Source organism: Kogia breviceps, chromosome 18 (genome assembly GCF_026419965.1).
Source record: "Kogia breviceps isolate mKogBre1 chromosome 18, mKogBre1 haplotype 1, whole genome shotgun sequence".
Taxonomy (NCBI): Eukaryota; Metazoa; Chordata; class Mammalia; order Artiodactyla; family Physeteridae; genus Kogia; species Kogia breviceps.
Window position 1 is genome coordinate 5,585,932 of NC_081327.1, and position 26,539 is coordinate 5,612,470.

The 26,539-nt window shown below is 60.5% G+C and overlaps 1 protein-coding gene across 3 annotated transcripts in view; it reads left to right on the forward strand.

Moving 5' to 3' along the window:
- The first annotated feature begins 966 nt into the window (after positions 1-966).
- Positions 967-26,539, forward strand: part of LRRC4B (leucine rich repeat containing 4B) — a 36,485-nt gene continuing 10,912 nt past the window's right edge. Inside the window, exons 1-2 of one of the 3 annotated variants that reach the window (XM_067018847.1) lie at positions 967-1,306; positions 17,047-17,378. In XM_067018847.1, the coding sequence (XP_066874948.1) occupies positions 17,082-17,378 (297 nt within the window). In that variant the 5' untranslated portion in view covers positions 967-1,306; positions 17,047-17,081. Of the gene's footprint in view, positions 1,307-14,338; positions 14,515-14,754; positions 14,956-17,046; positions 17,379-26,539 lie in introns of those variants that run through there. The other 2 variants (XM_067018846.1, XM_059044080.2) reach the window with 2 other exon arrangements.

Consider the following 26,539-nt stretch of genomic DNA (forward strand, 5'->3'; position numbering starts at 1 on the left):
CTTCGTTGCCCTGAGAGCTCAGCGTCCTTATCTGGGAAATGGGTGTGAAGACCCTTCTGTCTGGCTGCTGAAGGGGGGGTGGTGATGAAGCGGGCACACAGTGAGGGTTCAGGGCATTTCCTGCGCGCTCTCCCTCAGGCCCCTGCACCCCACCGGTGCCTCCACAGCTCTAGCTCCCAGGCTCCCCCTCCCCGGCCCTGGACCTCCCTCTCCCCCTACCCCTCTCTTGCTCTCCCTCCCTTCAGTCCTCTCATCCCTGTCCAGCTTGGTTTCTCCCCATCAGGCCAGCGCCTCCGCCCTGCTTCCTCCGTCTCCCCACATCCCCCCAAAGCTTCCCCTCCCTCCTCCCCCCCCCGCTGCCCCGCTCCTGGGCCTCCTCCAGCCCCCCCTAAACATCTCTCTCTCTCCTGTCCTCTGCCTCCTGCCTCCTGCTCCCCAGCTCGGGCCCTGCCTTCGCCTCCCTCCGCATTCACCCCGCAGATATCTACCAAAGGTGTACTACTGGGAGTTTCTCCTCCCCAGGCCTCCCAGCCCGTCCGGGACAAGCTCGCCCCCCCCTCTCCCCTTCTCTCCACCCTTCCCTGCGCTTCCCTCGGCCCCTCCCTCTCCGGCTTCTCGCTCGGCCCTCCCTGCCCCTCTTTCCTGCCCCCTTTTCCCTTTCTCTCACTTTCTTCCCCTTCTCCCTCCCACCGCTTCCCCCTCCCCTCCCCTCCCCCACCCTCCCCCTTTCCCTCCCCCATCCTCCCCCCCTCCCTCCCCCCCTTCCTCTCCGGCTCTCCTCTCCCCGCTCCGTTCCCTCCCGGGCAGCCGCCCCCCTCCCTCCCCGCCCTCCGCTCCCCCTCCGTCATCAGTATTCCTCGCCCGTCTCCGCCGCTCTCGGCGGCTCTCGGTCGCTGCCGCACCGTCCGAGGCGGGGGCCGGGGCCGGGGCCGGGGCCTGGGGGGGTGGGTGGGGGGAGAGCGGCGCCGGCGGCCCGACGAGGGAGGAAGGAAGGCAGGAAGGCTGGAAGGAAGGAGGCGAGCAAAGAAAGAAGGAAAGAAAGGAAGGCGCGCCGGCGGCAGGCGGGCGGGCGGGCGAGCGAGGAGGCAGAGCGGCGCCCGAACCCCACGGCCGCCGCGGCGGAAGCCCCCTCCCCACCCGGAGCCGGGGAGGGGGGAGAGCGCGAGAGACCCGGGCCCCGACGCAGCCCCGCCCCCCGCGCCTGCCCGCCGCGGGCCTCGCACCCCAAATCCCGGTGCCTCACTGGGGGGCTCCTCCCCCCGCGGGCCGGGCATGCTGCCCCCCGGAAGGAGCCCCTTTCCTCGCTGTGAGTAGCCGCCGAAGGGCCGGGCGGGGGCGGGAGGAGGAACCGCGGCGGGGGGGGCATCCTCTAATTAGGGGACCGTGGTCTTAGGCCTCCTCGGGGCTGGGGGGCCGGCGGCAGAGGACAGTGGGCGGGGCCTGATGGAGAGCAGCAGCCGGTGGGGGAGGTAGTCGGGTGGGGGGCCTCCGGGCCAGGCTAGTTCTGTGTTGGGGGCGGGGGTCGCCGCAGCCTAGGGACGGGGGGGGGGGGGGATGTACGTCCGGCGGTCGCTGTGTATCCAGCTGTAGGGCTGAGGATGTAGGCTTGCGGGGCGGGGGGGGGGGGGGGGAGGGGAGGTGGCTCGCTGGGTGTAGGTCTGGGTCCCTCTTTCTGGGGCGGGAGTTCGGGTTCTTCCCCCCCCATTGCCCCTCCCACCTTCCACACCGCCGCTGCTTGGGGTGGGGGGGCACGCCAGTGATGGGGAGGGGGGAGAGGCGGGCACGGGGTTTCCTTGGTGACCGCGCCTGGCAGGAGCGGTTGCCCTGGCAACCGGGGAGAACCGGGGAGTTTGGGAAGTGAGAATGGGAAAAACGGAGGGGGTGACTGGGGAACGAGACAGCCCTCTCCCCAATCTTCAGCCCCTCTCCCTCTGGGGTCCCCCAACCCCTGCTGATGGGCGACCAAAGCCCTGCCCCTCCCTCTTCCCAAGACCCCCTTCCTTGACCCCATTCTGCTCCGGGGCCTTCTATCCTTGGGCACGTGTCTCTCTGGGACCACTAGCTGCCTCCCACCGTCCTCAGCCCTCTCCTCTTGGGGACCCCCCCTCCCCCACTTGCTGCCCTCCCAAGCCTTCCCACCCTCATGCCTACTCTTCTAGGACCTTCTAACTGCACCTCATCTTCCCCTCAGGATCCCCTCATCCCCCCATCTCTCTCTCTCTCTCCCCCCAGGTACCCCCCCTTGATCCCCTCTCCAGGAGACCGCAACTTTAGCCTCTTTTCCCTCTAGCCCCCCCTACCTTGTTCTCTCAGGACCCCTTATCACTTCCCCTCCCTGCTTAGGACCGTCACCTGGGCAGGGGCCGGTGGAGCGTCTCCCTAGCACCCCTAGCCTCTTTCACTGCACCCTGCTCTGTCCGGGACCCCCTTCTGTGACCTTTCTTCACTTAGAGCCCCCCCATCCCTCACCTCATGGGGTCCCCCAATCCCAGACCCCCCAGTCCTAGGGGCCTCCTGTCTGGAACCTCTCCTTCTCTTTCCCTCGGCTTTTTCCAACTCCCCATCAGTCCTGGGGAGCCCGTGACCCAGGCCCTGTCCGGGGTTCCGCCCACATTTCCAAGCCCCCGTCTGCACGCGCTGTTCCTTCTCTCCCGGCCGGGGGGCCCAGCCAGTCCCTCTCCTGGACTCTGGGTCCTGATGCCCGTGGTGCCCCCTCCCCCACCCGCCCCATCCTGTCTCCCCGCCACTCCCATCTTCCCCCTCTCTCCCCGCCCCCACCTCTGCCGCTTCTCCGGAGCACCGGCCCCTTCTCCCCGCCCCGCTCCTTGCAGCCTCAGGCCTTGATTTCTGCAAGAGACTTTCTCAGGGTGAGGAAATTCCCTGGGGAGAGCCCAGATGGGCAGGGGGAGGGGGGAAGGGAGCCACAGGGCTGCCCCTCAGCCCCCTCCCCACCCCCTCCCCAGCTGGGAGCTGCAGTCGAGCCTCCGCAGCGCCCCATTGCAATGCACCTCACATCCCAAGTCCCGGCCGCGCAGCCGCCAGACAGGAACTGGGGCTCCAGCGGCAGCTGGGAATAGCCAGAGTCGCTTCCCTCCCGGTCCAGGCAGCAGGCAGCATCCTCTCCCCGCTAAAAACTCCCCCCACCACCCCACAGTGGCCAGGCTCAGCGCCCCCCTCTTCCTGTCTCCTTGCTCCTTCCAGCCTGCACCTCCTTTCCCCTCCCCACCTTCCTCCCGCTCTTCCCCGGGTCTCCTCTAATCCTGGCCCTTGAGTGTTCAAACACACACTCAGAAAGGGGGGACAGACAGCGAAGCAGCCAAGAGGTAAGAGGGAGACGTTCAGACAAGGCAGTGAAGGGTGGGAGCCAGAGAGGCAGAGGCGCAGCCAGAATGAGAGAGGGGGACCCCACTCCCAAAGAGACACACCATCAGGGTGCATCACCAGGGAGCCAGACCTACCGAGAGTTACTCAATTTCCAAAAGAAAGGAAAGTAGGGGAGGGAGGGGAACACACATCGTCCTCACACACAGGGCGGGGACCAGGCAAGGCGGAGAGCACGGGGAGAGACCCAGGGCGCAGGTGGGGAGGAGCCGGAGGGCACTGCAGCACCCGAGAGGTGCAGGGGGCCACCAGAGGCACGGGGCCCGACTTGCCAGAGAGAGTCGGCCATCAGCGGAGGGCAGGAGGGAGAGTGTGAGAAAGACACAGAGGCATGTGTAGGCAGAGGTGCACACGTGCGTGGGCGCACACGCGCACACACACACACACACAGAGTCATTCACTCACAGCCAGAGACCCAGATGTGGAATCAGAGAGACCCAGTTAGGAACTTGGCCTCGGAACCCAGAGTCAGCCAGAGGCCAGGAGAAAGACCTGGACACACAGAGACACACGCGGTCCCTCGTACACAGAGACACGGAGGGAGAGACAAAGGCAGCACCTCCTGGAGAGACGCCCTGCCAGGGAGGCCCTCACTCCTGGTCGCCTTGTGACCTCACACTCACAGAGACTCAAAGAGGTGTCATGGAGACATCGAGAGGCACGGAGGTGGCCTCAGAGCTCTGAAGATGCAGCCCCACGTGTTGCTGGTACATTCTCAGATCCCAGCGTGAGGGGTCTCCGTGTGTGCTGGAGGGACCCCAGCAGCCGCCCTGCTTCCCTCCCAGAATGAGCTGGGAGAGTGCTCCCCGAGTCAGAGGGCTCCGGCAGAATTAAGACCTCAGGTATCAGAGGGCCATGGACACGTCTCAGGAACATGGAGCCAGGGCCCAGCGCGCACAAGCCCGCGCACCGAGGCCAGGTGGAGAGAGGCAGGTCTCCAGGCGAGGTGCTGTGGGGCACGGCCAGAGTGTGGTGGGGGGCGGGGGGCGGAAGCGCTGAGTCCTCAGCCTCTTCCGGCACCCCCAGGCCTCACCTGTCTCCTCTGATAGGACAGTGCACCCTCTCTTTATCGCACCCTCCACATCCTTCTTCGCTTCCCCGACCCCTCTGGCTGGGCATCTGTCCTAAGGTGTGTGTCTCTATCTCTGCACCTCCATCTCCCACCTCTCTCCCCTCGGCTGACCCTTCACCCCGCCCCCCAGCCCAGTGCCTTCTGGCCTTCGCTGGTCCATCTACCCTTGCTTCCTTTTCCACTTCTTCTCAGCCACGCTGGCTCCCTGCACTTTCTTCTCCGTTTCTCTCTTGTCACTCTCCCTCGCCTCCCGCCGTCCTGTCCCTTTCTACCCGCCCCTCTGTCTTCCTTCCTCCTCCTCTCCCTGCTCTGAGTACTTGCACTGGTGTCCTGTGGACCGCAAGCGTTATTTCCCCCTACTGCTTTCAAAGTGTTTAATGTGTTGCCAACTTTTAAAAAAAAATTAGCAATTTCACATAAAAACTCATTCACATCACAAGAGAAAAATGTGTAACTTCGCGTGGTTGATTTGTAACTAGACTTATCGTGGTGATCATTTTGCACCCATTGAATTATTGTGTCGTACGCCTAAAGCTAATATAATGTTATATTCAGTTATATCTCAAAATTCCAGATTATCAGCTTCTTTGGAATCATTCTCCCCCTGGGGTGGCAGTGCCCTGTGCTCAGGTACCCCACGGGCCAAGCCCCCTCTCTCTTCTAACCTGCTTCACCCCTTTCTCACCTGCCCAGCACTAGAGCCAGCTGCCTTTTCCACCTCTGCTATTTTTTCTCTTCTCTTTCCTCTCCAAGCGGTTCTTCCCACCTCCCCCACCCCACCCCCCATCGCTCTCTCCATACTCCTACCCTTGGTTTTCTTCCAGAAGCAGAGCCCCCTTTGCCAGGGGCTCTCTCTGCCTGCCCTTCTTGCCCCGTCATTCTTCGGGGGCAGTTCTGCCCCAGCTCGGGGCCTCCCTGGAGCCGGGGCCCGCCTCCCTGCCACAGCAGGGGCGGGAAGACTCTTAAGACCAGCAGGCTTCAGAGCACACGCAAGTCCTGTTGCCACCCATCCTTGGTTGGCTGACAGCTAGGGTGGGCCCCAGACCCCACCCTTGTCCCCCGTGGGTCAGATCGCAGCCCACGGGCCGGGGTGGGTTCCCCTGTGTGTTGAAGGGAGGGCAGGTACACAGTTGAAAGTTCACCTGGTCCCGGTGCAGGTCTCAGAGGACATGAGGCTATGTTCTGGGGGAGGAGGGGCTTCACTTGGTCTCATCTCTGGGTCAGGGTGCAGATGGCGGGGGTCCCCTTGGTGCCATGGCAGTGCTCAGCCCCAGCATCCATCCGTCCCTCCACCATCACCCTTGTCGGGCTGTAGGGAGAGTGTCTGTGTTTCCTCTCGGGCAGAGCGTAGGGAAGCCTTCTCATCCCTGCGTTTAGGAACCCTCCATCTTTGCTGGGGAGAAACCCCCTTTCCCTCCCCTTCCCAGTCCCTGAGAGTGGGGTGACTCTGCCGGAGAGGGGGTGGCGGGAGAGTAAAAAGAGTGCCACGATGCCCCCTTGTTGCCTGGAAACCTACGTGCAACTGTTGTCATGGCAGGTGGAGGGGAAGGGCTGCTTCTGAGGCCGGGGAGATGGGCTGGTAGGGCCCCTGCAGGCAGAAGCCCATCCCAGGGGGCTGCAGAGAGTGAGGGCGTTGGGTCCTGGTGGGGCTGTTGAGAAGCCTGTGTATGACCCAGACGGCGAGCAGAGAGGGAGCGAGCTAAGGCCGGGACAGCGACCCAGGCCACTCCCTTCCTGTCTCAGCTGTGTCCCCCTGAACCCCTCAGCCCACACTCCTGTCAGAGTGTTGAGCTTAGGCCCCAGAGCTCTTGTTCAAACACTGTGACCAAGGTCAGAAAGCAGTGGCAGCCCCAGCTCTCCCAGAAGGGCAACCCCAGGCGGTAAACGCAGAGATCGGCCGTCCACTTGCCTGGAACCTCAAACACAGGGCCGGAGATGATGATGACAAGAGCTGCCGTTCATTAGCACTTGCCCTGGGCCAGGCTCTGTGCTGGTGATTCCACGTGGATTTGTTCTGTTTTCTCCTCACAGGAGTCCTGGGAGGGAGGCACGATCATCATCCTTATTTGACAAAAGGGGGAACTGATGCAGGAGAGATGAGGTCCCTTGCCCGGGGTCACCAAGGTAGAAGTGGCAGAGCTGGGGCTGCCAACCTGGGCACTGGCCACTCTGCAGATCGCCGCCCGCAGCGGAGATCACTGCTCTCCAAAGGGGGACACAGAGGGGGCCACACGCTGGCCCATCAGGCCCTCCGAGTGCAAATGAGCGTCATTAATAATAACAATCATCAGGTTGTTAAGAATAACAGATTCAGGGCTTCCCTGGTGGCGCAGCGGTTGAGAATCCGCCTGCCGATGCAGGAGACACGGGTTCGTGCCCCGGTCCGGGAGGATCCCACGTGCCGCGGAGCGGCTGGGCCCGTGAGCCATGGCCGCTGCGCCTGCGCGTCCGGAGCCTGTGCTCCGCAACGGGAGAGGCCACGACAGTGAGAGGCCCGCATACCGCAAAAAAAAAAAAAAAAGAAAAAAAAGAATAACAGATTCAGAAGGTCCGAGTTTAAAAGAGATATCGGAGTCCTGGTAACTCCCAGGCTCCTGGCCTCTCAATCTTGTTTATGCCCTTCAAACCCCAGAGGGGAGAGGACATACCCAGGCCCATTCTCACGGCGGACTTTCCTTACCAGGGTGGGGGTGTCCGGTCCATGTCCAGCTGGGTCTGGGGGGGACCAAGATCCTTCGGGTGATTCTGTGGGTCCCCCACCAGTGATAAATGGGTGTTTTTGATCCAGCCAGAAACACTGGGCTAACATAAGGGGGGTGCTGGGGGATGGAGTAAAAAGGAGGAAAAGATCTGTTCTTCTGACCCACTGAGAATAAGTGATAACTGTTACTAATGATTTATTACTGAGAACACTGTCATGGAAGTGCCCGGCACTGGACGGGTAATGACACCCAGCTAGGTGTCATCACCTTCACAGACAGAGCCGGGGGGGCCGGAGGGGGACACAGAGAGGAAGCGGCGGGTCAGAGTGTAAACCCGGGTCTCCCTGACACCCTTGCTCTGTCCACCTGTCCCTCCTTCCTAAAGGGACAGTGTGACACCATCCAGGAGGAGGAGAATAGCCACAGGCATAGAAGAGTTTTATTGAGGCCTTTCTATGAGGCAGGCGCTGTGCCCAGCAACAGGACAGATATTGGGACCACTGACTCCTCAGCATCCGAGGAGGCCGATTAGCTATTTTCCTCATTTTACACATGAGCAAACTGAGGCCAGGAGAGGCGATGTCCCCTTTCCAAGGCCCCATGTCGAATACGAGTGACCGTCGAGGTTCTAACCCGGGTCTGCATCCCCTCCCAGCACACCCCTAGACGGGGTGGAGGAGGGGAGGGTTCATTACTCATGTGGAAATGGAACGTGGAAGCTGATGGCACACTTAGGGGACCCCTTGCTCCAGGGCCAGCATCCCTGGGAAACGTGGGAGCTTGGCCTGGTCCTGGATCCACCAAGTCAGAATCCGCACTTTCACAAAGCCCCCAGCTCATCTGGATACGCGCCGATGCCCGTTCAAAGGGTTTTCAGCTTTTGGTTACTTTTAGTAGAACCCGCCCCCCGCCCCCCACCCCCGCCTTTTTTAAAGAGTAGTAGTTCTGCAGGCCCTGAGATGGAAAACAGATGGCAGCATTGCCCTTCCAGGGGACAGTGAGGGGAGCAGGAGGGCGGGAGGCCACAGTCCGGCTGGCTCACACTAGGGCCCTCCCCACCTGCGAACTCACCCCCACGCACCCCTGCGAAGCCTTGGCAATAACCGCCGTTTGGTCACCTAGCCAACACCAGGCTAGGTCCTAGCTCTCTCCCTGGGTGGATTCAATGCAGCGGCCGTGTTAGGCCGCCCCACCTGCCAGAGTCACACAGTATAGGGGGCCTGGATGTTCAGCTTCCTTCCATCTCTTGGTTCCTGCCCAGGTCCGGGCGGTCATGGGACAAGGACTCGGGACCTCAGCACGCCTCGGTACGCCCTTCCGTGAAGTGGAACTGCTGTAGTTCCTCCCCTGTGGGCCCAGGGCTGCCTCAGCAGAGGCCTGGCACAGAGCAGGCTTCACGTGACAAAGGCAGAGCCAGCCTGGCTTTCATGCCCTACTCTCAGTTGAGTTTGTTTCTCTCACTTTGATCTCCTTCCAAGTCCTTCCAGAATCCTGGGAGAGCCCTGTGAGGTTGCTGGGCAGAGCCTCTGAGCAGAGGACCCCAAGCTCTGGGGACTCAGAACCGGTTCCAAGCGGGACCGAGGCTGAACCGGGAGGCCCTGGGAGGGTCATACCACGCTGTCCGATACGGTAGCCACTACGGCCGCAGCCCGTGTGTGGCCATCGACATTTAGATTAATTCAAAGAGGGACTTCCCCGGCGGTCCAGTGGTTTAGACTCTGAGCTTCCGCTGCGGGGGGCACGGGTTCGAACCCTGGTCGGGCAACTTAAGAACCTGCATGCTGCAGGGCGCAGCCAAGAAAACAAAATTCTCAATTCATTTAAAGTAAATCAACAATTCAGCTCCTCACCACGTGGCAAGTGCTTGATGGCCACATATGCTGGTGGCCACCGTACCGACGGCGCTGATAGCACTTCCACAGTAGGGGACAGAGACCCACACAAACACCGAACCGGTTCCACACCGGCTGGCAAACAGCTGCTGTTCTCCCCCCACCCCCTGCCTCCCCAGCCCTTTGTCATATGCTACCTGTTATCAATTCCCATTCCTCAGACGAAGAAACGGGGACAGCAAGCTACGGTTCCCAGCAGAAAATTGGCAGCAGCCTGGGGCTGGAGCGGGTTTGCTTCTTTCCCCACTCGCCAGGCAGACTTCGAGTCCCAGCTCCCGTTTGCTGGTCACTTGCTGACCAGACCATCTTCTGGGCCCCCTTTCCCCAGCCCCGGGCAGCGCTGAGTGTCACCGATGTCCTGTTTTAAAGGAGGAAATGGGAGCCCAGAGAGGGGGAGGGCCTGGCCCAAGGTAACACAGCCAGGCTGCGGGTCCCACCACCACCCGTAGCACCTGGGGTTCGCCGCCTACAAGCGAAGACGGGACCGCTCCAATCTCCTCTCCCCAGCCTTCTTCCCTGCCCTCTCCCCTTTCCCGGCTTTAAGAATTTGACCCCCAAATCTCTAAGAAGAACCTGGCCCCTCTGCCTCATCTCCAAGTTCTGCCGCTTTTTGCACATTGGCAGTATCTTTTCGTTCTTTTCCTTCTCGCCGCCCCCGTGGCCCCGGCCCCAGACTCCTCCTCTCCCCCTGGACCTTTGGCCCAGCTCCTGCCCGGCCTCAGTCTCTCCCGAGAGTGCACTCCGAGGGGTCTCTGCAACCCAGAGCTGACCCTGCCCCTCTCCGGTCACAGCCTCGCACCCTCAGCTCCCAGCACCCCCGCCTCTCAGCCCGCTGTGGAGCAGGACGTCTTTGTAACTGAGCTCGACTCTGCAGACCCCCGACCCCCATCTGGCCCCCAGGCCTTTACACACAGGGGTCCCTGTGCCTGACGCGCCCCGCTTCACCCGCATGCCTCGCGCTGTTTTGCCATCACTTCCTCCCGCAGACGTTCCGGGGCCTCCACCCTGTGCTCACCCTCTCACTCAGCCTTTGTACGTCTCCCGTCTGGACCACTAACTCCCCAAAGACAGGGGCGCCCGGGTCTCCTCTGCCCCTGCGGCCCGGCGCCGGCCGGGAATCGAGCGGTAGGGGGCGCTCGCTCGCTCCTTCCGGCCGCGGGGATCGATGAGGCTCTGCAGGAGCCGGGCGCATCCTAGACACCCGGCGTGCAGCCGGCCCAACTCCCTGCCCGAGGAGCTCCCCTTCTAGTGCGGAGACGGATAATACGCAGGACCGGGCGTTACCCATCACACGATGTCGGGCCAGCTGATGAGAGGGGTTGTGAAGGAAAGGAAGCGCAGTGTGAGTGGCGGGCGGGGGGCAAAGAAACCCTCCCGGAGGCGGCCTGGAACAGAGGCCAGAATGGAGACAGAGAGCAACGCAGACCCAAGGAGGACCGCTCCAGGCGAGGGGACAGCCAGGGCAAAGGCCCCGAGGTGGGGACGTGCCTGGTGCGTGGGCGGAGTCTCGGGCTGTTAAATGAACATAACGAAAGACCAAATAAATGACGCTTCTGAGCTGAGCCCCCCAACTCCGTTTCCTCCGCAGCAGCGAGGAGGGGCCTGAGCCACCCTTTTCCCGGGGTGATTCTATCTCAAAAGTTAGCGGACTGTCAATTCTCGGGGCTCTGGGGTTGCTTTTATTTTAAAAGCATTCAGGACACGGACCGGCTCAGAGGGACACACGTGTGAAGTTGTTTCATCCATCCCTGAAGCCTGTGCTGCCTGTACCCTCCCCCTCTTCCCCCCACCTTAACAGCTCCAGGCCATGCCCGTATGACAGACATCCAGAGAGAGAAGTGTTCATCTCTGCCTGGCTTTGAAGTCTCTCCACCCTCCCGGCTCCAGGCTCCACTTCCGCCCCAGTCCCTCACAGTTGGGAAGTTCTTCTTTAGATCTAACCTCCATCCCTCTTGCTGCGATGGCAGTCAATTTCCTATCTTTTCTCTCACCTCCTGAACTTCCCCCAGAAAAAAAATGAGTACGCCTGACTGGAATGTTCCCTGCCTCTCTTTTCTCCTCACCCCGCCTCTCCTGGGCCCCTGAGTTTCCGATCTGCCATCTGCCTGAATCCTCTCAGGCACGATGCCCGAGATATCTCAGAACTCGGGGAGGATGGCAAAGCTGGTGAGGCCTCGGCCCCTCGCCTCGAGTGCCTGGTCCTCCGTGCCTCCGCCTTCCCCTGGATCTCGGCTCGCTTTCTGGGTTCCTCTGTTCCCCCTTAAAGCCTCTCTCCCTCTTTCTTGCCACCTCACAGGGCTCGCGTTGGTCTCTGTCTCTGTTTCTCTCCCTTGCTGTGTCTCTGCCCCTGCCTTCCTTTCACACCTCTTCTCTCTGGGGCCTCTTGCATCTCTGTGTCTGCCTCGGTCCCTTGCACCAGGTGGGGGTGGAGGACCCTCACGTCGAGGCTGCTCCCAGGGCCCTGAGGTGAGAGAGGCAGTGCGGTAACTTGGCCCGGGGCTGGGCCTTGGGTTCCAATCCCAGCTGCCCCATATCCAGGCTGTGTGACCATCAGCCAGTACCTTCAGCCCTCAGGATCTGCTTCTCCATCCGGAAAATGGACACAGGGACAATGCCTTCCTCCTAGGAGAAGCCAGCATCTGGAGACGCGGGCACGGCCGAGCATGGCCCTAGGCCCATAGCGAATGCTCAACAGAGATCCCCGTCACTATGAGGGGCGGACCGTGGCCAATGAGGGTCACAGAAGGCAGGTCACAGTTCAACAGGCCCCCAGGAGACCTCCAAGGGCATTGTCCCTGCTATCATGACAAGCTTGAGCGTCTCTGGGGCCCCTCGGCTCTGGGGAGGCTGACCAGGGAGGGGCCACTTCCCAGCTGTGTGTTTCTCCTTGAGCAAGTGACTTTGCCTCTCCGGGCCTCAGCTTCCCTGTCTGTGAAGTGGGGGTAAGAGGAGTCCCCTGTCAGAGGGCCAATGGGAGAACTACAGTTAATGCAAGTCAAACTCCCGGGACTCTGCCCTGCTGGTGCCAGGTACACGGTGGGCATTACCGTTACTGGTGGGGCGTTATTCAAGGGGTTGGTGTGAGTCAGGCTTGTACGCAGCCACTGGCTTTGAGAGCAAGCTCAGAAGAGGGTTAGCCAGTACCCCGATTAGCTGTGTTGGAGGGCTGTAACTGGGGCCAGGCGTCCCCTCGCGCAAAGCCATATCCAGGAACGTAGGCCCCACAGGTGGCGTCTGAGGCGTGGCTCCCCTCGGGGCCTGCATTTAGCAGGGTGCACGCAGCTGCTCTGGGGACCCACGGTATAGTATCTGGGACCCTGCCAGCCAGGTGGCGCCATGCTGTGGGTGCAGAAATTGAGCTCAAGGCAGTGTGTCTGTGGCGGCGTATGGAGGTGCTGAGTCTGCCAGGCTGGCCTCCTGGGATGGGAGGGGCCCCTCCTGGGACGGGAGGGGACCCTGGGGTCTGGACATCTGTGGGGTGAGCCTGAGATGTGCAGCTGGGTGAGTGTGTCCTGGGCTGGGTGTGCACAGAGGGGCATGTGGCCAAGCAGGTGCGTCTCTGTGTGACTCTAGGAGAGAAGGTGGGGAAACTGGGGAGGGATCTAAATGATGGCGCTGATAACTAAGGCCTCCGGCCCACGTTCACTGAGCACCTACCCTGTGCCAGGCACCGTCGTAGGTGCTGGGAACCAAACTGTGCACAAAACAGACGCAGTCCCTGCCCTCGGGGAGCTTACACTCAAGTGTGTGGGCTTCTAAGAGGTCAGAGGGTAACAAATGCGATGTAGACAAAGCAGAGAAGGTTCTGGTGTGGGGTAGGGGTGCTGTGAGACGCAAGGAGGCCTCACTGAAAAGATCTGAAGGGCAAAGACCTGAAGGAGGACAGGGACGCCTGGCAGGCAGAGGGAAGAGCACGTACAAAGGCCCTGAGGCAGGACGGTGCGCGCCAGAGCACATGCAAAGGCCCTGAGGCAGGACGGTGCGCGCCATTCCAGAAACAGTGAAGAGGCCGGCAGCGTGGCCTGAGGTGGGTGGGTGAGCAGGGGAGGAGCAGCCCATCCTGGGAAGAGGGGTCTGCTAAACCTCGGTGAAGTCTCTGCCCTTACACCCCATGACACAGAGTGTAAGAGCTGTTTAGTGGAGGAGGGGCAGGATCTGACTTGGATGCTGTCCGGACCCCTCCAGCTGCCTGTGAGAACCTTCTGGGAGGGAGAACGAGAGTCAAAGGTGGGGAGACAACTGAGGAGGCAACTGTGATCATCTAGGGTAGGTGGTGGCGGGGATGAGAAGTGGTCAGATCTTCATTTTTTGTAAAGAGAGAGCCATTTACTGAGCCAGTCCCCGAGTGGCCCCATGAGATGGATACTATTATTATCCCTGTTTCACAGCATTTTCTGCAGCTCAGAAGAATGAAGTCACTGGCCTGAGGTCACACAGCAAACCAACAGCGGATCCAGGACTGAAACCCAGGCCCCCTGGCGCTTGATCAATGCGCTGTATTATTGCTACTTGTCTTTTGGGGCCTGCGGATGTTGGGTTTGGAGGGTGGGGGTAGCATTAGTCAGCATCTACACCAGTGTCTGCACACAGTAGGGACGTAGAAAATATTTGTTGGATGGATGGATGGATTAAAATCGGTGAATAGAATGAATGGAAGAGGCTGCCCTGCCCATTTTGCAGAAGTGTATCAGGAGGCGGATAGCAGGATATGGCTGAGGTCCAGGGGAGAGGGCTGCATGTGGGGATGGGTTTCTTTGTGGCGTGAACAGGGGTTGGCCCTCGGCTTGAAGGGCTGAGGTGCCAGTGACGTGGGCCCAGGTTCGCTGGTAGATCAGGGGTGGAGGTTAGAGTGCCTGGCTGTGCGGTGTGGTGGGGGGCTTTGGGGGGCTCCTAGGGTCCTGGGGGAGCGCCTGCCTGCAGAGGAGCCCTCACTAGGCTTTCTGCACTCGGGCTTGGGGGCAGGTGCACGAGGGGGGGGGTGGTCAGCGCTGGCCCAGCCTGGTTATGCAGCTGATGGAATTGTCTGTGCCAGGAGGCCAGGCCTGGCACAGCCCAGACCACCCCCATCCCCCTTCCCTGGGCAGCCCAGCCTTCAACCTTCCTCCCCGGCTTCCCCGCCCTTCCCCGGCTGCCCAGAACCAATGGGTTAATTAGATAACAGAGCCTTTGATTAACGGGGGAGGGGGAGGCCTCCGGCGCTGGGAAGGGGGCTGGAGGAGGAGGGAGGAGAGGCGCCCTCCCCGCTCAGGAGGAGAGAAAGAAGGAGGGAGGGGGTGGGGAGGGAGGGGCTGAGGAACAGCTTGGCTCTGCACTGCCGTGTGACTAGAAATTGTAATCGCGGAGAGAGAGAGACAGACAGAGCCCGGCCGAGGGAGACGGAGACAGACAGACGGACAGACAGACAGAGAATCCGACCGAGACGGGCTCCCCGACCTACCTGCGAGAGGGTGATGGGGACGGAGACAGAGTGAGGAGGAGATGGAGAAGGAGCGGGGGGCCTGGTGGTCCCAGGGGTGGCGAGACAGTGAGGGGGGGGCCTGAGGAGGGGGACGGGGCGCAGAGGCAGCGGGGCAGGGAGAGAGCAGGGGGCTGAGGCCAGCGGGGCGAGAGCAGGCTGGCGGTGGGGGGAGAGTGGAGGTAGAGGGTAAGAGACTGGAGGAGGCGAGCAGGGAGGGGAGGAGGAGACAGTTGCGGCAGTGGCCTAGACGGGCCTGGTGGGGGGGTGGGAAGGGCGACAGGCGAGGAGGGGGGGGCGCGGGGAGACCCCGAAAGCCCCTGCGCCCCCCCCAGCACAACCTCGACGGGAAGCCCTGGAGAACTGGGGAGGCAGAGCCCCCGGCGGCTGGAGGCATGTGGAGGGGGGGACCTGGGGCGCAGGGAGAGGCCCAGCGGAAGCCGAGCCACTGGGGTGAGTGTCGCTCTGTGTGAGGGGGACGAGGATGGAGATGGCGGAGGGCGACGAGGGAGGGGAGGGAGGCCCAGGCTCTGCAGCAGCCGTCCTGGGGGTGGGGCGGTGGGGCGAGGGGGGCAGCAGGCGCGATGGGGACCGAGGCGGGGGGGGGAGAGACACAGCGGCGGCGGGTCTGGGGGTTCCCCGGCCTCGAAGGCTGGCCCCCTTGGGCTGCGCCGGCCCTTGGCGCCGAGGGTGTGGGCTGGCTTGTCACCAGTGTCTTGAGGTGGGAACAGGACGGGGACAGAGCGTAGCGCTCCCTGTCACTCGGAGGGTATGCAAAGAGCCCACCGCCCGCACAGGCCGCATAGATAGAGGCGCGCACAGCCCCCGAGCTCTCCAGGCAGAAAAATGAGTCTGGAGTGTAGACACAGGACCAACCCTCCCCCATCCCACCCCCATCTCGCTCTGTCTCTGTCTCTGTGTCTCCGTCTAGCTGTTGCTCTTCCCTCACACATGCGTTCAGGCACACACACATGCGCACATGTCTTTTTATCTGAGTTAAAATGATGTTGGAAACCGCGGGAGGGCGCGCGTGCGCGTGCGCGTGCGGGGCGGTGGGGAGGCCCGGCGGCCCCGTGTCCGCGGGTGTGGGAGCGCGAGGGCGCGCCCCTGTCGCCGCTGTTGCTGTGCGTGTTTGTGCAGACGGCTCCTCTGTCCCCCTGTTCGCCCCACTCGTGGGGAACTCTCGGGTCGGCCGTGCTGGAGCCGAGCTCGCGGGCGTGGGCGCGTGTGTGTGCGCTCGAGGCGGAGGCGCTGCGTGGAAGGGTTAGGGTTGGGAGCCCGAGGGGTAAAGCCGGGACCACAAACCCCTTCTGTCGCTACCCAGCCAGCTCCGTGCTCCTCAGTGGCCTCATCTGTCAACCGGGCATCCTAACAGCTTCCTCCTGTGGTCCCAGGAAGCTTAAACTAGCGTGTGCAGGTCTGGCGCAGAGAAGGGGCAGACTCGCGATTCCGGAGCCATTATTATTGTTCTTGTTTTCCTTATTACTGTCGTGACTAGCCCATCCCCCTCTCCGCCCCTGGTCCTGTGGGAATGCGGGTGGGAGGACCTGACCCCCCACGCTGCCCGCTCCCCTCCCAGAGCTCAGGCTCAGGCCCTCCGGCCCCCCCAGCCCCTTCTCCAGCGGGCGGGCGGGCCCGGCACCATCCTGCGTGCAGCAGCCGCTCTCACGGACCCACCAGCCGCCATCGTGGCCTCGAGCACCTGCCACCCTCGACCTCCTCCTCCCCCGTTATCGTCTCCGGTGTCCTCCCTCCCCAGCCGCCTCACCTGCCTACACCCGGCCCCTCCCCACTTGCCTTGTCTGGCCCCTCACCTTCTCCTTCAAGTTCCCCCTTGGAGTCTAACTCAGATCCCTGCAGCCACTGCCGCTGCTGCGAGGCGCACGGACCATGGGTGATGCCAGGGAGTCCGGGTTGCTGGGAAACTTGGCCTCTACAAACACTCCCTGAAGGGAGAAGTGACGGGGCGGGGGGGGGGGGCGTCCAGGAGGCTGGTCCCCTCCCAGAGGTGTGTGCAGGTAGAGAGGGGACTTGGGTGGCTGCTGGGACAGGAGCCGAATCCTCACTCCGACTTCCCCGCTTGGCTTTTCACCTCTTCTATGTCACTTATGTCTTGTCTGTCTTGTCTCTCACTCCATCTCGACCTATTTATGTCCCTTTTTGAAATGCAAAGAACCAAGTTTTTAATCTGGCCGACGTCTCCGCTTGCCGGCCAAGCGCCCCTGGGTGAGCACTTCCTCTCCCCCAGACTCAGTTTTCTGTTCTGCGAAATGGGCATAAAGTGTTTCCAGCACAGAGAGGGTGAGATGAGTGTAGGGTGCACAGGGCCAGCCCTCCTCTCTGCCCCCCGCCTCGTCCTGCTGGGCCCTCATCATCAGGGGTGGTCTGCAGGAGTCTTGCCCCCTTGGGTCCTGAGCCTGGGCAGGGAGGTGATGGTGGTGGCAGCAGCGGCAGAGAGCGGCCTGGATGTCGGGGAGGAGCCGGGCCACCGGGGGTGGGGGGTCCCCGTCCCTCACTGAGCCTCTCCCTCTCTTTCCCTGACAGCCCCCCGGCGCCCAGGCGGAGCATGAACATTGAGGATGGCGCGTGCCCGCGGCTCCCCGTACCCCCCACTGCCGCCCAGTAGGATGTCCTGGCCCCATGGGGCCCTGCTCTTCCTCTGGCTCTTCTCCCCACCCCTGGGGGCCGGCGGGGGCGGCGTGGCTGTGACATCGGCCGCCGGAGGGGGCTCCCCGCCGGCCACCTCCTGCCCCGCGGCCTGCTCCTGCAGCAACCAGGCCAGCCGGGTGATATGCACGAGGAGGGAGCTGGCCGAGGTCCCGGCCAGCATCCCCGTCAACACGCGGTACCTGAACCTGCAGGAGAATGGCATCCAGGTGAGCCGGGCTGCAGCCCGGGGCTGGGGGTGGGGGAGGGGCCCAGGTGGCGGCCAGGCCCTCCTCCCTGAGCCGGCAAAGCCTCCTGGGCGTCCCCACCAGCTCCTCACGCCCGTACCCTGGGCACTTAGGAGATGCTGTTTGCATCCTAGTCGCTCGAGCCGAGGCTGTCTGGCTTTTCTCGGCGCGAGGCTCCGTGCGTCTGTACCAGCGCGCCGGGCCAGGGCGGGACCACCTGCCCCGCTCCCACAGCACGACACAGGTGAGCCCTCGGCCTGGCCCCGGAGCCACAGGTCGTGCTGGGAGTGACCCTTCCCTGAGGCCCCTGTGCCGCCTGCACCGCCGCACCCGCCGCGGGGCGTCGGGCCCACGTGATCCATGACTCTGCGCCTCAGTTTCTTCTTCTGGAAAATGGCGATGATGCAACCCCTGCCCCAGGCGCTTGGTGCGAGGGCTCATGGGTGTCACACTTGTCGAGGGTTTAGAGTCGTTCGGGCCCCGGGCGAGCGCTCATTTGCTGCGCGGTACTGGGCTCACGTCCCCACTTCCCGGAGGCGGTGTGAGAGCCCAGTGCCGCCCAGTACCTGACTGGCGCTGGGACGGGACAGTTGCCATCCGATTATAATTGTCATTAAGCTGGGCCATAAGTGACGCCTTGGGGGCAGAGCTGTGCTGTCTTGAAGCAGGGTCTCCCCCCCTCTGCTTTATGGACTTGGGGGCTGGATCGTCCTCAGTGGGGGAGGGGGGGCGGGCATCCCCGGCCACTAGAGGCCAGTAGCATCCCGCCCCCCAGTTCCAAACGTGTCTCCAGATGTTGCCAGATATTCCCTGGGGAGGGAGGGAATTTCCCCCACCCCCCACCCCCGGTTGAGAACCACTGTTTTCTTTTTTTGAGCCCCGGGCCACCCCAGTGAAAGCGCCAACCGCTGGACCACCAGGGAATTCCCCACACCTCCGTGTCTTTCAAGCTGCAGCCAGCAAGCCCTCCTCCTGCAGCCAGCACCCCCTTCCCCCATCCAGTTCCGTTCCCCACGGCCCCTAGCATTTAACACAAGGCCCGTTTCCTTCTAGACAGAGGCCTGGAATGCGGGATGGGGGGGGGGGGGCGCGTGTGGCTGTCAGTGCTACTCACTGATGTGTCCCGAGCGCTTAGACTGCGACCTCGCATGCGTAAGACAACCAGGAGACGCTGAACAGACCAAAGCGTTAAGGGGAAGGACGGGGGGGGATGCTGGGGCGCTTTGGGCCCGGAGAGGAAGATGGTGAGGGCAGGTCTGCCTGCGGGACCCCAGGACCCAAGAGAGGCGTATCCAGGCAGAGAGATGGTCTGAGCAGGGCTCAGGGCTGGCAGGGGGACTGGTTATCACAGAAGAGGCTGGACTTCACTCCGCAGAGTCCAGGGGGCTCTGGAGGGCTTTAGGCAGACGGCACCGTCAGGCTCGCGTGGCGGCCCCTGGGAGGGTGGGTTGAATGTATGCGGTTAGGAGGTGGCGGAGCCGCGGCACCGGTCGCCGTCACGTGTCAGCCAGTGCCCTGCACCGCACCTAGTGCGCCTAGTGGACTGAATTGTTCATTGAGCGCCCCCCCCCCCGCAAAGAGAAAACGGCCCAGTGCCTCCAAAGGGGTGCTGCTGGTGGTGTGAACTCAGTGGCTGCTCGTCTCAGACGCAATCCGTGATGCGCTAACCTCCCCCCTTCCGGCTCCCATTTCCCGGTTATCCCAGCCGGGTGGGCCGTCCTGTTTACTGGTTGACTGCCTCTTCTAGAACATAAGCCACTCAGGGGCAGGGAAGGGCTTTGCCCAGGTCCCAGCAGCCTCTGTGGACTGTCGCATGAATCCACGAAGGATGGATGGAGTTCCGGCAACAGGGGGCAGGTGTATGGTGAGAATGAAGGGAGGGTGTCGCCCCCTAAAGGGAGGCATGGGCAGAGCAGCTGAGACGGCAGCTTGGTGTGCGCGAGGCTGACTCAAAGCCCACGGGCAGAAAAGGTCGCCTCCAGGTGGAGGCAGCTGGTGAGGTGGGCCTGGGGCCCGGGGACACAGTCCTGCAGGGGCAGGGCTGTGGTGATGTGATGCAACTCCAGTTTCAGTGGTCCTTGCCCCACGGCCACCCGGGAAGGGACAGCCTTGCCTTTAGCAGTCCCCTTGGCACTGACCCCCTGAGAGGTCCCCTCTCTGCCCCCACAGAGGGGGGCTCTGGTCCCCTCGCTGTCCAGGACAGTCAGATGGGGGCCCTGATCCCTTCCTCTTCCCCAGGGTCAGACCAGGATGTGCAGTGGGGGAGGGGAAGTTTAGCTCTGAGCCCTCTTCTCTCCTGGCTCTGTGGGCTGGGATAGGAGAGGCCTGCATGGGGACAGGGGATTGACCAAATGCCTTTCAAACAGTGGTTCTCTGGGAATTCCCTGGTGGTCCAGTGGTTAGGACCTGGTGCTCTCACTGCCAGGGGCCCGGGTTCAATCCCTGGTCAGGGAAGTAAGATCCCGCAAGCTACTCAGATCCGCCGAAAAAAAAAAAAAAAAGGACACGGAGGTCAGGGTGGCCTCATGGAAAAGGTGACATCTGAACAAATGTTTGGAGGAGGTGACGGTGAGAGCCTTTTGGGGCATTCCAGGCAAGGGGCAGCAGGTGCAAAGGCCCTGGGGTAGAGCCTGCCTGGTGTGTAGGAGGAAAAGCCACGAGCCTGTTGTGGCTGGAGCAGAGTGAACTATGGGGAGAGGGCAGGGGGTGAGGACAGAGATGAGACAAAGGGGCCTCGTGGTCACGGTGAGGACTTGGGCTCTTTTCTGCATGAGACAGAAGCCAGGGGAGGCTCTGAGTGGAGGACAGACGGGCTCCGACGTGGGTCTTTCTCTGGCCAAGGTGTGGGGACTGTAGGGGCAAGGGCGATGGCAGAGAGGCCTGTTCGGAGGCTGGTGCAGAGTTCAGGAGAGAGATGCTGGTGGCCCCAGGTTGGGCCAGACTGGTTGCGGTGGAGGTGTGGGAAGCAGACAGATTCTGGGTCTGTTTTTCGGTGGTGTTTTTTGTTTGTTTGTTTGTTCGTTGATTGGTTTTTTGGCTGCGTGGGTCTTTGTTGCTGTGCATGGGCTTTCTCTAGTTGTGAAGAGGGGTGGCTACTCTTCATTGCAGTGAGCGGGCTTCTCTTGTGGAGCACGGGCTCTAGGCATGCGGGCTTCAGCAGTTGTGGCGCGCAGGCTCAGTAGTTGTGGTGCACAGGCTTAGTTCCTCCGCGGCATGTAGGATCTTCCCTGACTGTGGCTCAAATCTGTTTCTCCTGCACTGGCAGGTGGATTCTTAGCCACTGCAATACGAGGGAAGCCCCTGGATCTGTTTTGAAGGTGGAGACCACAGGATTTTCCAGCAAAGTGGATATGGGAGAAGAAGGAGAGAGGGCGACTCTGTAGGTCTGAGTGGACCCCTTGGTTGGACCTGTCTGCACGTGTGTCTCTCACCACATCTCCCAGGCCACTGGTCTCCAAACGATGTGACCCCCACCTCCCTGTCAGAATATACGTATATGAATTTTGTTACTAAAGTCATGCAAAGGTCTACAGCATCCATGGAGCTTGTATATTATAAAACTTGCACAAAAATGGCCACGTTAAAGGACGGCAAGCATGTCTTGAAATCCTAACACTTTCGTTTCTCACCCCTGGGGATTCTTGCAGCCCCCTGCTCTGGAGACCTCCGACCCCACCCCACCCCACCCCCCAGGCTGCACATTCCCTGAGGCCAGGGAATGGCCAGTCGGCAAAAGTGAACGATACAAAATGTTCAATGGAATCTTCCTCCCTCGGTGGACACCTCGCAGATGGCGGGAGGAGTGGGGCCACCATTAGAGGGGTTTTACCAAATAACTTTTTAATTATCCAGATAAGAAATGAAAAAACTCACCCCTAGTCCCACTACCTAGATATACATAACTACTGTTTACATTTTGTTTTAAAGCCTTCCTGGCTCTTTTCTGTGCCTATGTAAATGTGGTTTAAAATGATTTATTATAGAATGAATACAAATTAATTTAGAAAAAACTAGAAAAGATACCTAAGTAAGAACACAGGGACAAAAGCCAAGTGTAATCCAACAACCACAGGTAACTCCCATTAATATTTGGTGTCTTTTTATTCAGAGACTGCATACCTCTGTGTGCACGACAGGGTTGGGTCTCTAAATGGATATTTTGCTTTTTTAAAAAAAAAAAAAGAAAAAATGGAATCACCCCATTTCTTACTGGCTGGCAACTGGCTTTTGGCACCTAGGAGTTCAACCATGAATATCTTTCTCCCTGATTCTGATACTTGTCTATTACATGGATTTTAATGACTGCATTGGATTCTGATGCGTGAGCGTCCAGTTAATTAACTAGCCCCATCTTATTTCCAGTGTTTTATTTTATATATTTGTTTATTTATTTTTGGGTCTTCATTGCTGCGCATGGGCTTTCTCTAGTTCCGGCGAGCGGGGGCCACTCTTCATTGCGGTGCACAGGCTTCTCATTGCAGTGGCTTCTCTTGTTGCGGAGCACGGGCTCTAGGGGTCTGGGCTTCAGGAGTTGTGTCACACGGGCTCAGTAGTTGTGGCTCGCGGGCTGTAGAGCACAAGCGCATGTTGTGGCACGTGGGCTTAGCTGCTCCGCGGCATGTGGGATCTTCCCGGACCAGGGCTCGAACCCGTGTCCCCTGCATCGGCAGGCGGATTCTTAACCACTGTGCCGCCCAGTGTTTTCATGGATGTAAACAACACTGCAGTGAACATCCTCAGTTCTTGTTCTTTGTACTATTCTTGATTCTGCCCTTGGGATAAATTCCTAGACGTGGGATTGTGGGGTCAGAGGCTGTGACCGCCCCAAGGTACACGCACACGAGGCCTGGCACCAGAGCTCCGTAGAGGTGGCCTGAGTTGTGGAGATTCGAGAGGCCCCGCATGTCCATGGTCACCTGCTTGTCATCTGGCTTCTGCCCAGATGGTCACCTCCATGAAGGCAGGGACTTCGCCCTGCTCCCTGCGTCACCCCCAGCACCTAGACCAGAGTCTGGCGCACAGTAGGTGATCAGCAGTTATTTGAGAATGGAAGGCCAGCCCCAGGGGACCTGGCCGAGACCGGGGGGACCTCCGTGAGCGGGAGAAGGGGGTGAGTCCTGCAGTGCCCGCCCTGAGAGCTGGGGCAGCCCTGAGGCTCCCATCACCTGTTCCCACTCGCCCCTGGCCTGCGGTCCAGCGAGGCCAGGGAGCACGGGGACTCCAAGCTCACGTGGCCGAGTGGCCACGGGGACAGGGGCTGAGCCTGCAGAGATGCCTTCCAGGCAAAGCCCTGGGGACTCGCCCTCCCTCGGCCTTGCAGCCCTGTTGCCACTCAAGCCGGGCACCTGCCACTGCCGGGCGGGCCCAGGGACACCTCTGTCTCCCTGTGCACTCTGGGTCCACGCTGGGCTGCACTCAGCCAGCTACCCCTCCTCAGGCAGGCAGCGGTCCTCCCTGGGCCCCTCCTCGGTCACAGGTCACAGGTCACAGGTCACAGCCTCATCTCCTTGTCCCTGCTCTGCTCCCCCCCCCCCAGAGCCAGCCATCTTCATGTGTTTACTCTGGATCTTTCTGCTTGTGTTCTTGCAAAATGCTTATTGTTGCTTTGTGTGCATGTATTTTTAATGTATGTAAATGAAGGTGCGTTATAGACGGCTTTGTCTCACTGTTTTCACTTGGCCTGGGTTGTTAAGAGCCATCCACGTCACCCTGTGTGTGCGTGTGTGTACTCGGGTGCTTTAACTGCTGCAGAATTTCCCTGATGGGTGTCCCCCCCTTCCTGCCCACCCCCCCCCCGGGAAGCTTCGAGCTGCACCCACCACAAAGCCTCCTTTAGGAACCCCTGCGGCATGATAATGTGTTTGCAATGTACACCGGGGGGATTGCTGGGTCAGAAGACATGATGTACTTAACCTCACAAAGTACGCTGACCCACCCAGGCCTTTATGGGGCTGCCCTGGTCCCTCCAGGGCTCTGCCATGAGGTCCTGTGGGCAAGGCGTGTAGAGTCACTTGACAAGGAAATAAGCTTCCATCCTAAGAAACAGATCAACCCATCCTGAGATCCTCAGAGGTGCTCAGAGAGTTGGGTTGAATGCTGGATGGCACAACAGCCAAAACGTAGAAGCAGTCTCAGTACCTGATGACTGGGGCACGGGTTCAGTGAATCGCTGCACGCCCTTCTGACAGAATATCACGCAGCGATTCAAAATGGAGTTTCGAAGACCATCGAAGGACACAGGAGAATGCTTAGAAGGTCATACTGAACTTTTCAAAGGATGCAAGGAGTATGTCCAATGGGTCTTTAAAATTTAATTTAAAACAAAATTCAGGGACCACCCAGACACTTTCACAGTGCCTTGTTTTCTCCCTTGGCCGCGCCGCCAGGCCCGTGGGCTCTTAGTTCCCCAGCCAGGGATTGAACCCCAGGCCCATGGCAGTGAGAGCGCCAAGTCTTAACCACTGCAACGCCAAGGAATCCCCTTAATTTCTTCTTTATGTTTTCTTTAGTCCCTAAATTTTCTTCAGTGAGGGCATTTAATACTTTTTGTAATCAGGAAAAATTAAACTTAAAAATAACAAGTACAAAATGTTACACGAGCGGAAGAGAAACGTCTGCACTGGGATTTGCTCACCTTTCCCTGGAGAAGGAAGGAGAGACTACAGTTTGTGGAGGATTTGCCCTGACTCATTGGTTTTCTTGATGGTGGGATTGTTCCCACTCGACGGATGTGGAAACAGAGGCGCACATGGCTTGTTCACCTGCTTGTCCAAGGTCACGCAGATGGCGGTGACCCCGGTCGTTTGCCCGGGACCCCAGGAGCCGCTGTGGAGAAGCAAGGCCCTGCCGGCCAGGGTTCAGCTTTAGGAAAGTCAATCTGTTGCAGAGAAGAACCCGCCGTAGCGCATGACCAAGGCAAACCCCAGAAATGGCTTTTCAGTTACACGCTAGTTTGCGACTTTCCGGGTGGCCCATCCCACCAGCATCCGGAAATACAGGGAGTTTTTGACCGGATGGACTTTTCCAGAGCCCTTGAAGGAAGAGAATGGTGGACCGAGGGCTGGGGCACTGTCCTCCCTAGAGGTCAGCAAGGGCAGCCCCACCTGCAGGCCCGTGGGACACTCGGGTCACCTGGGTGGCAAGGAGCAGCCAGCCTCAGGGGCCACCCCCAGGCCCCCCGGGGCCTGGATGCCTAACTCAACCTGTCCAGCTTCCATCCTGACCCTGGTTTCCTCCTTCCTTCTCCCGGAAGCACCCCCAGAACCCTGGATCACCCCATCGCCCCCTCTGAAACTCAGTTTCCACGCCTGGCAGATGGGACTCCAGGTGCCTTGTCCGTTTCTTCCTGACTTATTTTTATTATCACGTGTAACACACACATAAGAAGAACACGGACGTGAACGTCCAGCTCAAAAGGTCATCAGGAAGAGAAGGGCCACACGTCAGTGCCACCAGGGCAAGAAATGGAATATAAAGAGCCCCTGAAGCCCTGTGGTCTCCCCTCATTTCCTCCCCCTCCTTCCCATAGTCCTCACTGCAGGCCAAGGGAATCGGGCACCTACACTCCTGCATGTCCGGCTTCCTTGGATCAGCAGAGCTGCTGAGACACATCCTGGGTGTTTCCTGTGGCTGTGGCTTTTCCCCTTTTCCTTTTGTATCGTTGGATCACATCCTATCGGATGCAGATACCGCAATTCCTTGATGCATTTCTGTTGATGGGCATTTGGATTGTCTCCAGTTTGGGGCTCTCACTCTGCCTGGTTTTAGATTTAGTTTTTGCGAGCCGGAGGAGATGTGGGTGGAGCTCTCAGCCTCGTGCGTCTCTCTCCCGACATTGCCTGTCCGTCCCGTGTCTGACCGGCCCTGGCTACTCCATCACCCAGTTCACACACCTGATTCATTTATTAAGCACCTACTGTGTGCCAGGCACTGCTGTAGGCACAGTAAGCAGGACAGATTCACGTCCCTGCCCTGGTGAAGCTGGGTGGAAACAGAGACGGTGCAGGAGGTGCACAGCACAATGCCAGTGTTTTTTATTTATTTTTGGCTGCGTTGGGTCTTCGTTGCTGCACGTGTGGGCTTTCTCTAGTTGCAGTGAGTTGGGGCTGCTCTTCGTTGCGGTGCGCGGGCTTCTCATCGTGGTGGCTTCTCTTGTTGCGGAGCACAGGCTCTAAGCGTGCAGGCTTCAGTAGTTGTGGCACACGGGCTCAGTAGTTGTGGCACACGGGCTCAGTAGTTGTGGCACACGGGCTCAGTAGTTGTGGCACATGGGCTTAGTTGCTCCGCAGCATGTGGGATCTTCCCGGACCAGGGATCGAACCCGCGCCCCCTGCAGTAGAAGCATGGAGCCCTAACTACTGGACCGCCAGGGAATTCCAGTGCTGGTGTGTTTTAGATGGAACTGAGCTGAGTGAGACAGTCAAGCAGGAGACGAAGGTGCAAGTGGGGGAGGGGGGGTGGCTTGAGCCTGAGCCTAACCCCACTTCTCCACTCCCCCCCCACCCACCATCTTAGGCAAAGCTGGGGTGCACTTAGCGGCTGGCACCCCCCTCTGGTATAGAGCTCACCCCTGCATTGTCTGCACGCAGGTTGAGATACTCATGTGGGCTCCTGGGTTGGGGGTTGAGGGCACCCTCTCACCAATTCTAGGAGGTAGATCTTATAAGCCCCACTGTACAGATGGGGAAGTGGCCCCAGGAGGCCTGAAATTTGCTCCGAGTCACAGAAGCAGTAAAGGGCAGTCTAGATCAGGACTCCGGCCGTCTGACCCCAGAGCTTTAACCATCAGGCCGCAGGGCTCAACCTGCAATGACAGCCGGGCAGGGTTGGGGGCCGGGGATGAGACAGGCCTGTCTGGGCACAGTGGTCATTTGGGGAGCTGAGGACCCGTGGGGGTCAGGCCGTCTCCTCTCTCGCTCTGGCCAGAGCCCTTCCCGCCTGCCTCCTGTAGCTAAGGTTGGCCGGCCCACGGTGGAGGCTGAGGTTGGTTCCACCTGCCCTCGCCCAGGATGGAGCCTCTAGGATGCCCCCCTCCCCTGTTGGAGGGTTTGCCTGGCATGGCCTGAAACCTCCTAGCAGGGACAAGTTCAGGATCTGTCGTTGGCGGTGAGGGGGTAACGGCGAGGATGGAGAGGGCGCTGCAT